At 36.6% G+C, this 13,413-nt stretch overlaps 1 protein-coding gene across 12 annotated transcripts in view; it reads right to left on the bottom strand.

The window, feature by feature from the left end:
• The window catches only part of phldb1b (pleckstrin homology-like domain, family B, member 1b), a 77,098-nt gene extending 64,477 nt beyond the window's left edge, over nt 1–12,621 (bottom strand). For 2 of the 12 annotated variants that reach the window (XM_047820690.1, XM_047820688.1), the window contains exons 1-3: nt 4,002–4,165; nt 3,002–3,103; nt 334–457 (exon numbers count right to left, since the gene is read on the bottom strand). In XM_047820690.1, the coding sequence (XP_047676646.1) occupies nt 334–457; nt 3,002–3,061 (184 nt within the window). In that variant the 5' untranslated portion in view covers nt 3,062–3,103; nt 4,002–4,165. Of the gene's footprint in view, nt 1–333; nt 458–3,001; nt 3,104–4,001; nt 4,171–12,513 lie in introns of those variants that run through there. The other 10 variants (XM_047820689.1, XM_047820691.1, XM_047820695.1 and 7 more) reach the window with 8 other exon arrangements.
• Between the last annotated feature and the right edge of the window lie 792 nt (nt 12,622–13,413).

Here is a 13,413-nt window from a genome sequence, read left to right on the forward strand (position 1 = left end):
TATGTATAATTATAAATAAAATGTGTTATTGTTATATAAAAATAAATAATTACATTTTATTTTTTATTTTTTCACTCCGTATGTGTAGAATGCTGTGGGTTGGTGGAAATGGCACATCAAGTCTAATTAATTACGCCTGGCCAACACTGATCAAAAAATTATTATACCAGGCTAAATGTTTTCTCGAAGCTACTCTGGTGGTTCAGAAGTACATTTGTTCTTCTTCATAAGCATGTCCCTTTAAAAGACATCATTGATGCATCTCAAAACCACAGTTTAGCCAATTAATTGCGGCTTTAAAAATGGTTATAAAGAACATCCTGTTGAACTCACCCTCAGGCAGGGGCAACAATGTGATGGCTGTGCTGAGTCGGCCGCTCCCAAGACTGACCAGATGGGGGCGTTCTGCTTGAACCTTAAGCCCCTTCCCTGTCTCTATTAGGTCCAGAGGAGTGCTCTGTGGAGGGAAAGACATCCGTCTGAATAAGGATCTGGTTTAATCTGGTCCATTAGTAATAGTATTTAATCATTTTTCACTGTAAAATGCTGAAGATCTATTTTAAAGGGGTGTGGGAATCATCAGTGAGGAAAATTCTGTATCATCCTCAGCACTGGTTTACTTAAATCCTGGTGGTTTATCTGTATTTTCTAATGTAAGTGGTACAGCTACATATTACTAATTGCATATATATTAAAAGATCCTAAATGGCTTGTAAAGTGAGATTTAATTTCAGTAGGAATCAGTGGCTGAGGATGCATTGTTTATTCCCCTGCTGCTGTGCCCCAAAAGCTGAAAAAAAAGAGATGTAGTCAAGTAAGCTGTAGTTGTCATGGCAACAGTGTGATGGAATAGCTGAAGCTTGGCATTTTACTATCTCGCAGTCACATAATTGTCCTGAAGCTTTCTTGTCGTTTTACTGGGGATTCTTGCACAAGGTTTTGTGTCCTGATAATGTGCCAGATGTAATGTTTCTCTTGTTGAAAATAATTATTTTCCTTTACTGTAAGATCTTTCTTCAAATCTTAATGGAATTTTACTTGTACTTTATTGTAAATAATGTCTTGTCATTGAAAAGTTATTGGAAATTCCAGAAGATTTTCTTTCAAATTAAATAGAGCATTTTAATGCTAATTCTGTGTTCAAAATTACATACTGTACATGGCAGAAATATTAAGAGCAGCTTGGTGCTCTGCTAATTTGAGTATAGAGTAAGTAACAAGGCTCTTTTTATTTATTCAATAATCAACACCCAAAACAACAGCACTACTCAACTGTTGTTATTTATTTATTTGTTTGTTTGTTTGTTTGTTTGTTTGTTTAGCTTGATAAAATTCAATTTATTTGTATAACAATTGAGTTTGTCTCAATGCAGCTTAACAGAACATAAACATAAAACAAAAAGTTAATATAAAGATTAACATAATACAGAAATTCAAGATTAATACTGGATATATTTAAATGTGTTTGTATTTATCCCCAGTGAGAAAGCCTGAGGTGACGGAGACGACTGTGGCAAGGAAACCTCTCTTGGATGGTAAAGAAAGAAACCTTGAGAGGATCCAGAATCAAAGGGGAGCTCATCCTCATACACAGTCTGATAATTGTGTACTGATAAGGAGGTTGTTGTCCTTAAAGACCACATGGAGTTAGTGTCTCCTCTTAGTATGTCCGAATGATCGATATGCACTGTAAGTTGATATTCTCAGTACAATATTTCTGCTGATGGAAGTTCATTCAAACTTGTTTAGAAAAAACACACACACACACAAAAACACACCTTCGGGATTCTTAAAAAATAATTATACAATAATTAAATTCTTAATAGATCTGAATAAGAAACCAAATGAGTCTCATTAAAATAATCCAGGTAGAAGTTGTCCCACTGGATATTTGTCTGGTCCTTTATAAGACAATTCCAATTAATACAATATAGGTATCTTATAGGAATGGGTCCAAATTATGATGATGACATTCTGATTACATTCTTGTGTAATTTTCTTATTGGAATCTTTTATCATTTTTTGACAAGGGATATTATGTAATGCTATTATGTATTATATATAATGTTTATTGACGCTTATGCATGAGCATAAATTCATATCATATGATATGTATATATTTTTTAAATATCTTCTTTCTTCTGTTCTGTACAGGATGGTCATCAAAAAAAAAAAAAAAGCATTTCACTGCACATTGTACTGTGTATTGTGTATGTGATGGTGAGGGAAGTCATGGCCTAATGGTTAGAGACTTTGACTCCTAACACCCCCCCACACCCCCACCCCAACTGCTCCCCGCAGCATAAATGGGGTACTGCGTACTGCTCCGGGTATGTGTTCATGGTGTGTGTGTGTTCACTCTTGTGTGTGTGCACTTGGGTTAAATGGGTTAAATGCAGAGAACGAATTCTGAGTATGGGTCACCATACTTAGCCGTATGTCACTTCACTATTTGTTATTTGTTTGTGAGTAATAAAATTTGAATTAGAATTTGATGCAATTCCATAGATATCCAGACAAATGTATTGAAATTATTTTCCTTGTATATACATTCATTGTCACACTGTGTACTAGTAAGTTACTTTATATTCCCAAGGGGCATTGTGTAGCTATTATCCTTGTATTGTATCCTTTATAACTCCTTTACTAGTGAAGATGCAATAGAGGATATGTTTACATGTTCCTTTATCTCTGCACACACTCACTCCTCTATCTGAATGGATTAACACATCTTAATGTCTACATCTCGTGTCACTCAGAAGACGATGGGTTGCCTTTTGAGGCTGAATTCCCTCAATGTTTCTTTCTCATCTCATCTCAGGGAGTTTTCCCTTGTCACCCTTGGCTTGCTCATTAGGGATCTAAATCTACTTCCAGATTATGGAAGTAATAAAAAAAGCTATAAAGGCAATATAAATATATATATATATTAATATGGAAATGTACACATGACTATTACAGCATGACATTAAACTGTTTTTTTATATAATCCCAGTCTCACCTGTAGCACCTGATGTGTTTGTCGTCCATGATCAGGCGTGTTTCTGTTCACACGGTCCATGTCTTCTGTGTGATTTGTTACTCCCCCTAATGTCTGGGCATCCTGTGAGACACAATGGGCAGCCTTGAGAAATTTGAAACAATTTGTTTTGTGTAAAGGTGATACACAGGACACATCCCTGAGTCTTATTACAATGTAATCTTATATTATGATGGTTTAACAGTCATGCATTACAATGGGTCGTGAATCGATTAATGAAACAACCTTTAAACATAGACGATTCAGATTTTACAATTCATATAAACTATTCATATAAAATTCTTCTGTTCTCAGCTGAGCCCTTCCGAGACCTAGCACGCTCACACAAACATGCCGCCCTCCCCAGAATTCCTCCTGACTTACTCACAATCCTGGCTCTGACTTTTCTTTTAACCAGAGCAGACAGAAACAAAGGCAGGTTTAGAAATGGCTATATTTGTCCATGACCTATATAGAGAGATGGCTGGAATTCTGTAATCTGGATAGAACAACAACAACAAAAAAAAAAACCACTTTTCTGAAAAAAGGATTTCATATGTGAAAGGCTCAAGTTGCATGGATGCTAATACAGTAATTATTACAAATGTCATCACTGTTAATTAAATTATATTGTTATAATAGAAACAACTGGTTATGTTGAACTGGAAATCACTGGTAAACTAGACATAAAATCGTACATTCATTAGACCACAATAAAAGATAAAAAGGTTTAGTAATAAAAAAAAAAAAAATAAGAAACATAATTGAATATATTCAAACCATCACTAAAGTCAGGAAAAATTTTTTTGTTTTGTAGTAATAATAAAATGTTAGAAATTCTTTAGAAGTGTATTTACTGTTTTATTTTTTGTTTGTTTTTTGTTTTTTAGTTTTTTTTAGTTTTAACGAATATGTTGTTATGTTGTTTTAACGAATATGTAAGTTATGCAGCAATGTTTATTCAAATCAAAGAAGATTTTACCTTTCACCAGTGGTCCAGCAATGTAATTTCACCACATCTTATTTGTGGTCCTTCAGCCCAGAGTGTCCCTAAATATCCTACAGCGAACAAGAGTCAAACTAGGTATATTATAGTCTGCTTGTCAGACCTCTCTCCATTCTGAGCAAAGAGGAGCAGGCTTCGCAGCACAGACCTGCCTGTACATGCATCAGTGAGCCGTAGCCTGCATTCCAGCCCACCAAAGCCAAAAGCACTGATAAGCACTGAGACTCTAGAGAGCAGGTCAAAAACAGCAGAGAAGAAAGAGAAAAAGGCTGAGGGTGATAGAAAGCAAATGGGAAATTCTGAAGCTCAGGCTTAGACAGGGCCAATGTGAAGAGCTAAAGGGAAAAACAATGAAGCCTCTGTATATGGGTCAGTAGAGTTCATACAATGAGACAGTATTGTAAGCACACAGCATATTCTTCCAATAGAGTTGGGTTTGATCTCACTCCAGAGCCCATTCATGACCACAAGATCATCAGAGCTTATCATCTGTCCATATTCTCCCTACATCCCCAGAATCTCCACAATAGCTTTGTTCCAAACCTCACAAATAACCATCTGAATGATGAGCATTTCTTTTTCCAGCAGCAGCAGCCTTAAAACTTGCCGTTATTTACCCGAATGCATACAGAGACTTGTCTCGGTTGCTGCGTCAGATCTGTTGTCTTGGTAGGTGGGTGTATGCACTGAGAAAGCGCTAAAAGATATGGTAGCAAGACATGTGGGTCTGGTATAAAGCCACATCACAGTGAGAACACAAACAAGACAGTCACTGACATGCACAGTCCATAACAATGTGGAGCACACATGGCAAATATGCATTCTTCCTTTCAGTGCCTGAGAATATTTGGCCTTAAAGAGCATGCGAACACCTTCTTTCCTGATCTCCAGTAAAATGTGAGGGCCCAAAATTGTTTGCTTGTAGAAATGTGGTGTGTTGGATGAGCAGAGGAGGAATTTTCCAGGCCTTAAAAACAGCCTTTCTGAATTCTGTTGTATTTGTTGTTGTTGTTGTTGTGATTTGTATGTAATCACTGTAAGTATTCTAGTACTAGTCTTACTGTATTTTGGTGTTAAGTTTTTTTTTTGCTAATTTGCTAACAAAAGCTCTTAAACTCATACAGTGCTAAAAAGAACATTCTCAATCACGATTTTTCTTTTTCTGATTATCTGGATAGATGCAGGTTTTTTTTCTTTACCCAGAGGACAAAATATTTTTTTCTGAAATTCTTTGTCAAGTTACACTCAACACTGGTGGGTAATGGCTCATATGAAAGTAAACACTCAGGGTATTAAGACTGTAGTTTATTATAAGTATTTCTGGTTTTCCTAGCCTACTCAGGACTATATATTAAAAAAAAGAACCCACAAAACATTTTTTTACACAAATGTTTATACTCTATATTCAAAGTAAATGGTAAGATCAAACCCATTTCAGCAACAAAATGTTGACTTGCAGGTAGCACAGTGCCAGAGCAATTATCAACACCTTCTGACCAGCTAGAATGAGAATTTTACACGGCTGCGGTATATGACTCTGTAATACAGACTCTGATGCGTACACTAATGTATTCTGACTAATGCACTCGAATTTTCTGAATGAACATCGTTCCACTCAATGGCTTTATGCTGATAAACGGTTATACAATATATTAAAGTATTTAACATGTACATTATTATTGTAGAGAAACACTTCAGTCCATATGGGGGAAAAAAGGCAGCGTTTGCATTCCCGCATTCAGAAGAAAGCAGAAGAACAGCATGTTGTTTTTCTTTTGGCTGCTCTATGTTCAGGGTAACGCCAGATCTTCCAATCCACAGATTTGATTTTGGCTCTTTTTTTAATGCTGGATTCCTTTCCTGATGAATCCCTCCCATTTTATCTGGGCACCAGTCAGTGGTTGGGTTGGTTTCCTGCTCATGAATCAAAGCCATGCCATGGTGGTGAAAGCATGGGATCCTGCCACTGGACCACCAGGAACCAAAGCATAAAAAACAGCATAATCTTTCTTACTTTGGGCAATTTTAAATACATATGTAAAGCTTGAAATTGTAATGCTAAACCCAAAGACACTGAGGGAATTTCTTAATGGCTTACCTACTCAACTGTAGCAAAGGATACAGGTACAGATTACTCATTTCTCATTACTCATGAAATATGTTAATGATATCATCATTAATTTAATGTTAATAGATATTGCTGAAATTTGATATAGATATTGATATTACATCTTAATGTTTAAGGTTCCTTTCTCAGTCCTCAATCATAGTCCTATGTACATTCCCATGCAATCCTCTAACACAACTTACTCAGTTCCTCTAGAGTGATAATTAATCAGCTAGTGATCTGAAATAAATAAGGTTTGGGAAGTGGGTTTTACAGGAACCAGCTGATCCGAGCAGCAAACTTATGGACTGAAAGGAGAGCAGGGAGCAAGGGAGGAAAGAAGTGACTATACTGCTAGAAATGTGGATATATTACCACTTTATCCCATGCCTCATAATAGTCAGCAGTGGTTTAAACCATGCTGAGAGCATTAGCCAGTACTGGAGTGATGGAGTGACTTCAGTGTATTCCTGCTGCCTAGATAATGGAATTTTCCCTTGGAGATGGTACGCTGCGTTCTCGTGAAATGGTGAACAAAAAACCAGCAGGAATCACAGGATGGAAATATATAAAAGAAATGCCTTTAAATATTGTTGTTTCAGTAGTCTCATAATAGCCTGCCGATTATCCTTCAGTGGAAATTCAGCTAGGCTTAAGGAATGAGAAAGAAGATGGAAAGAGGATTTTGTTCTGTAGTTAATGTTTTTTTAAAGCTGTCTAATCCAAGACCTCCACCTGGTGGTGAGCACAGAGCATACGTACCATTTTCCCTGGCACATTTTCCATTGCTGGTTGTAAAGTGTTAATTGCAATAATAAAGGTAAATGATCTAACATGGAAATGTTCATGAAAACTTTTCCAAGTTTCCAATTTCAAGTTTCACAATTCAAAGAAAGAGCACCACTACTGCACAGCCCATGCTGCAAACTATAATTATAAATAGGGACAAGTGTTGCCTGAGGCCTTTGTTTCTAGTTTGGATAGGCCTATTCCGAGCTTCAGTAAATTTGTTTAGGAAGAGGAATCTGAATTATGCAGTGCACCACGTGTAGTCAGGATATTGAGGGGCAGAAGAGACATACTTGACATTTCTGTGAGTGTATGATTATAGCCACACTGGTGCCCAGGGAAAGATGTGGGCAGTTAAGTGCATTCCCTGTTATAAACCATTCCACAACTATGTGACAGAACTGCTGAAGGGGTAAATGGGTACGTCAGTGACTGTATCTTGCAAAGAAATGTGCAGGCAGCAATTTGTGCATTCAAGTTATGTAATAAATTGTGGATGACTAAAAAAAAAACTTTGTGGTAAAGAAGCAAAATTCTTGATTTTTTTTAACAGTGCTTACATATTTCTAAAATCATGACATGAGATCTTTTTGCACACATGCATTTTGATGTTTTTTCTGCCTCAGTAGCCAGACACCAAAATATTGCGCTTGTAAAAAGTCCTGATGCTGTTTTATAATGTTTGATGGAATCTTTAGTATTCTGCCATTCTGAGTTTTATTGGTTTTCAAAAAGCAGCATTTTGTCTCAAGAAAAAGGTCCATCAAAGCATGTTTATTTAAATGCCACTTAAATATATCGGAAACAAAAGAGGACGATAAACCTGGTAGAATTTCAGGGGGAAAAAATGCAAAAGTGAGTAGGAAAGATTCTATGCTTCTTATGCAAAAATGACAATGAGCAGGCAATAATTCTTATTAATATGCAACACTCTTGATTGCGAGATCAGACCCAATGATTAATGTGAAACCTGAGGTCTTTTCAATTTCTCTCCAGTACTTCATTAAAATTCTCAACAAACAGCTGTCTAAACCCTTAAAAGCTACCCTTGGTCTTGTCTACAACAATGCACAGATAGATAACAGAGGGAGATTCCCTAACTTCCAATGACTTCCAAGTCTCCAATGAGATTCCAATATGCTTCATGAATACAGAGTCACAGCAGGAAGAACACAGTGAATGAAAGCCCTACACAGCAACATAACATGGAAACATGTGATCAAAAAAATAGCAGTTGCGCAGGAACAGGAAAACAGGAGACTGGCGAATCTATATGTAGACTTCCTGTAGTTCATGGACGAGCAGCATGTTTCCTGTGAAACCAGACTGGGAGACACCTCTTTTAGACACTTCATTTCTGAGGTGTTTTCCTCAGAGGTGTTGCTTCAGATAGCCATGAATCATTCACAAAAGTGAGAACACTAGTGGGGTGTCCGTTAAACTTAAGCAGCTTAAGCAATGGTACTTTCCATACTACTGATTGGTATGGGATTATCCAAACCTCAGAGAGACGAACTATTTGGACAAAACCACTTTACTTTGTAGGTAAAGAAAAGAAATACATACATATGTACCAAATTTGAAGAAATCACCAAAAACATATCGGCTTCTAGTCAAGATCTGCAATCTCAATCTAGTAAGCATTCTGATAATATTGGGTTTTACTTCTGCATAAATGGTGCGTAACGGGAAAGCCTGACTAATACATTACATTGCTGGCTGGGATTTTGTGATTGGAAGTTCCTGTGGAGTCAGTCTTTCCCTTATTCCCTTAATTAGGGGTATTGGGAAGTGGGGCATTCTGGGAGTGCCGTATTCGAGTAGGCTCTTGCGCAAATGTTCCGTTGACTTTGGCTGTTTGTTTCCCAAAGACACTATGCTCAACAGGCATTCCAGCTCCACCAACACAAAGAGTTCTTTTCAATGAATTTAATCCCTGAAGAGGGGAAAGGGGCCTGGCCCTCCTCCACCACTGGTGGTGACGTGGATATTGTGCACGCGCACACACATACACGCACACACATACACACGCACAAACACACTTAGACACAGCTTTCTGCAACAAAATCCTGGAAGAACTGCTCAAATAACGGTTGGATCTATGATCATAATCATAATTTTGTGTTTTTCCTAGAAAACTATTAACAAGGATAATAAACAGAGTAAAAATGTGTGAAATCATTGATATGGTGATGTTTTCTGTTTAAAGACATTTAGGCTTGAAAGGATTCCCCAGAATCAGTATATTTAACAGTCTGAGTCGTGCTATCCTTTACGTGGATAGAGGGCTAACTTATTAGTTTAGCAGTAAATGTAATTGTAAATGGATAAAAATTGGTAATAAATAAAGCTGTGGTGTCAGAAGAATAAAACATTTTGTCATGTGCAGTCATATTCAAGATAATCAAATATGTTTTTTTTTATTTTTACTTATTTTATCTTCTAATGTTTATACCTGCTTAGTCCAAAACTCCTTTTAATTTGTTTTTCTGTGCTTCCTTATTTTTGTCTTTCAATCTTCAGGCATGTCTCTTTAGTCATTACAATACAGAATGATGCTCTTTGTATACAGTAAATGCTGGGTGGTGTGCTCATTTTCGAAGATTGCATCTGGCAGTCTCATGGATAATTAAGAGATAATTTGTTTATGTTAAATTTGCAAAATAAGTGTAAACGTATATTTCAGAACCGATTCTTCTTTATATTTTTTATGAATAGCTCAAAACTGCTCTAAATAACATTTCTGTTCTCATTGCCTGCTCTCCATAATCCCATTTTTCACATGTAGAGGAAAAGCGTCCTGTTTTGGTCCAGACCCCAACATTTCTTGAGCAGGATTTGACAAAAGAAAGAAAGTCTCGGCTCATGTTCCTTATTCAGTGCCAAAACCTTCAGAGTCTCCTCTAATCCATTTGAAATATACTGACAAAAGGGCAGTCCAAGGCCAGGAATTTTGATTGAGGCACAAAGTGCAAGAGAATTGGGACAAACAGCAGAGACCCCTTACAAAGAAAGAAACAACGTCAGGACTCACCTTTTGACCACTACACTGCAGGAATTAGGCTACAATGTAAGTCAAGTAAGTATCCTCAAATCACCCCTTCATGCCAGCGAACACCACCAACAACATCATTTAGTAGAGAATATAATAGAGGAACCACAAATCCATGAGGCCATGTCTGAGGAGTCAGAGAGAGTGTAGAGCCGAGCCATGTTCTGGATCCCAGATTGTGAGGAAGTACTAACGTGCAGGATGAGAGCATGGAAGCAAGCTCCTTCCTGGTGGATTGTTTGTGCTGTAAAATAGAACCCTTTCTTAGAGTGTACCACATCTCTGAGTATATTTCCCATTAAAATTTATTTCATTTATGAAATAAGTCAAGATTTTGAGAAGAATGAAATCTTATGCTATATTAGAGATTGACAGACAATGATGTTTAGAAGACAATGATATTTATTTGCAAGATCTGCATTTTTGCTTGTATTTAAGAGCTGCTTCTGACAATACACACACATACACACACAAACACACAAAGACACACACTTTTTTGTAGAATCATTGTCATTGCACTCACATTTACTAGCAGCATACATTGGGATATTTGACATGATTTCGTTTGTAATAAATTATTTGTTTTTAGGTTAAAACACTCAATAAAGGAAAGACTGGATCTATGTGATTCATAAAACACACATTCGTGGTTAAATTACACCTAATCATATTAAAAAGATTCAAATAAACTCCTTTAAAATATGAGAAAATAGACATTTCTTTTGTTGAAGGGATTTGTTTAGAGGTATAAAGTACAGTACAGATGTAATTGACTGGACTTTTTTTATGTTTTGTTTTATTTTGACTTCAGCACATTAGGTGTGAAGTTGAAACAGTGACTGTATTTAAATCTAGATTGAATTAATTGCGTACAATAAATGTTTTATTCAGATTCAGGGCACGATTTACGAGATATCACATTGCTTCATATCACTTGTTTAATACAAGGACCAAATAATTGAGAGACAGCAAAACAGATCCCTATAAAGCTGAAAAATGAATGAAGCACAGATATGGTGAACATCATGGCAAGAAGGTAGGACTGAATATATGAATGTCAATCAATGCCAGACAAAAAAGGCAAACTGACCATGAACATTTGTGTTAATGATAATACATACGAGGAGAGTTTGTATGCTGTGCTGCACTGAAAAACCCCATCTTCATTCATTATGGTTTGGGTTCTTTAGGGGTTCTTTGCATAATTAGGGTTCACCAAGTACAATATATCCTGGAGAACAGAATCTAAACCAGAATACCTGTCTACACTGTACACACTAGTTTAAGTGCATTGCAGTTACTTGTTACATACTTAACTAGAACGTTAATTAACAAAAATAATCTCATAAAATTACAGTTTGCAGTTAATTATTGAGCTTAGCCTAGGTTCATTCTCAGATATAGAATCTGTGATACTGTGATGTTTCTGATTCTGAACAATTCAAGACAAATTGCAATTTACAAAAACAAAATACAACAGGTACAAATGTGGATGGATGGATAGATGGATGGATGGATGGATGGATGGATGGATGGATGGATGGATGGATGGATGGATGGCTGAATGCATGGATGGATGGATGGATGGATGGATGGATGGATGGATGGATGGATGGATGGATGGATGGATAAATGGATGTATGCATGGATGGATTGATAGATAGATGGATGGATGGATGGATGGATGGATGGATGGATGGAAGGATGGATGAATGGATTGATGGATGGGTGGATGCATGCCACAGAAAAAGAAAAGCGGTTAGCCTTAAATATTGAGTTATAGAAGAGATTTTATAGAGATTTTTCCAAAGTCATGAAAGATCATCCGTTCATGGAAAGCCCTCTCCTCTCTCTTAGTGCTGTGTTTTGAATGGGAGAGGAATAGAGAGGATCTAATGCAACATTAAACAAGTACAACCAAAGCCCATCACTTTTTTCTTTGCATGTCAAAAAAGGCTGGATGAAGCTGCTAAGAATTGCTGGATGGCATCAAACTAAGGAAACAATCATCACTGCTAATTATTTCATTCAGTCATGAAAGCATGTTGTGAGTAGCAGAGCAAACTGCAAGATAACAACAACTCTGTGTTATATGATACACTGATCAATGATAGAATATAGCAATTAATTTTCATTAATTGTAGTACTAGACTGGATCAACCTACAAGGTAAGTTATCTTGTGATCGACAATGGAATCCATCATGAGAGATTTAATCGTTAGCATTCACTGACCATCACCTAACATCTTAAAACAAACATATGAGGAAAAACTATATTTACACTATAATCCACTTACCCATGACATCAATTGACATTAGTGTATGATTGATTTCTCAAAATTACATGAATAAGTCATAGTGTATTCAAATAATATAACCTGAATCTATTATAATTAAACTCTTACATTTTGAGCCACACCCCCCTGAGTCTTAAGCAATAACTGATTAAGCATAAACTGATTTAGCACAACAGTATTGTGTGGTTAGAAAGTCAGGCTGTCAGGCAAATAACCTCACATGTAAATGCATACAGTACATACCTGTTTTACAAGCAGCTCATAATAAGTGTCCCTCTTTTATGAACCAATACTCTTAAGCAATACAGGCTGAAGAGAAAATCCAAAATCCAAAATCCAAAAGGAAAAGGCGTGTGGCGTTGTATTTACAAAATCAGTCTTGCACACACTAAAATTCGGTTCTGAGTTTTATTCACTACACCTCTCTCTCTCTCCCTCTCTCTCTCTCTCTGCCATCAGCCCCTCCTAGTCCTGCACAAGGCCGTCATTATCCCAGTCAAAGAAATCCTCACTTGTTCCTCATCTTTGCAGGAGCCCATGTTATATGAGGTGGACTGTTTATAGAATCTGTGGAAAAATTCGAAGCTGAATCTAAAGTGAGGCCTTTTCAGACTAGCCATGAGGTGCAGCTCACTCTTTGGTGGTGAAGGAGCTCCAGGCTAAGAAGAGCTCAGGTCTGTGTTTAAGCTTCACTTTCCTGTGTATTTGTGTTCCATTTGTTTTCACTGATGTGTACTTTGCAGTTACTGACCTTCACTGACCTGTGCACTTTTGATGCCCTTCTGTTAACCAGCATCTAACCAAAGAAATGCATTTATTATCTCACAGGGAATGTACAACCCCTCAGTGCATTAACTGTCTTTTGCTTTACTTACAAAAAATCAGTATAAAAGGCTATGTAAGATTAGATGTGAATTTATAAGTGCTAGGTATGTAATGTACATATAAAAATGATGTCTTTGTTTAAAATGATTACCAAACTGAAATATTTCTCATGATATTAAATGTAAATTCTGTAAATTGAACATTCTTTCCATCTCAAGAGTGCATACACACCTGACATGAATAAAACCAACCAGCATGTAAACACAAGTCATTTGTGTGTATATATTCCAATGCAATTGTTTTCCAAGGAGATTTCTA

Source organism: Tachysurus fulvidraco, chromosome 11 (assembly GCF_022655615.1).
Source record: "Tachysurus fulvidraco isolate hzauxx_2018 chromosome 11, HZAU_PFXX_2.0, whole genome shotgun sequence".
Taxonomy (NCBI): Eukaryota; Metazoa; Chordata; class Actinopteri; order Siluriformes; family Bagridae; genus Tachysurus; species Tachysurus fulvidraco.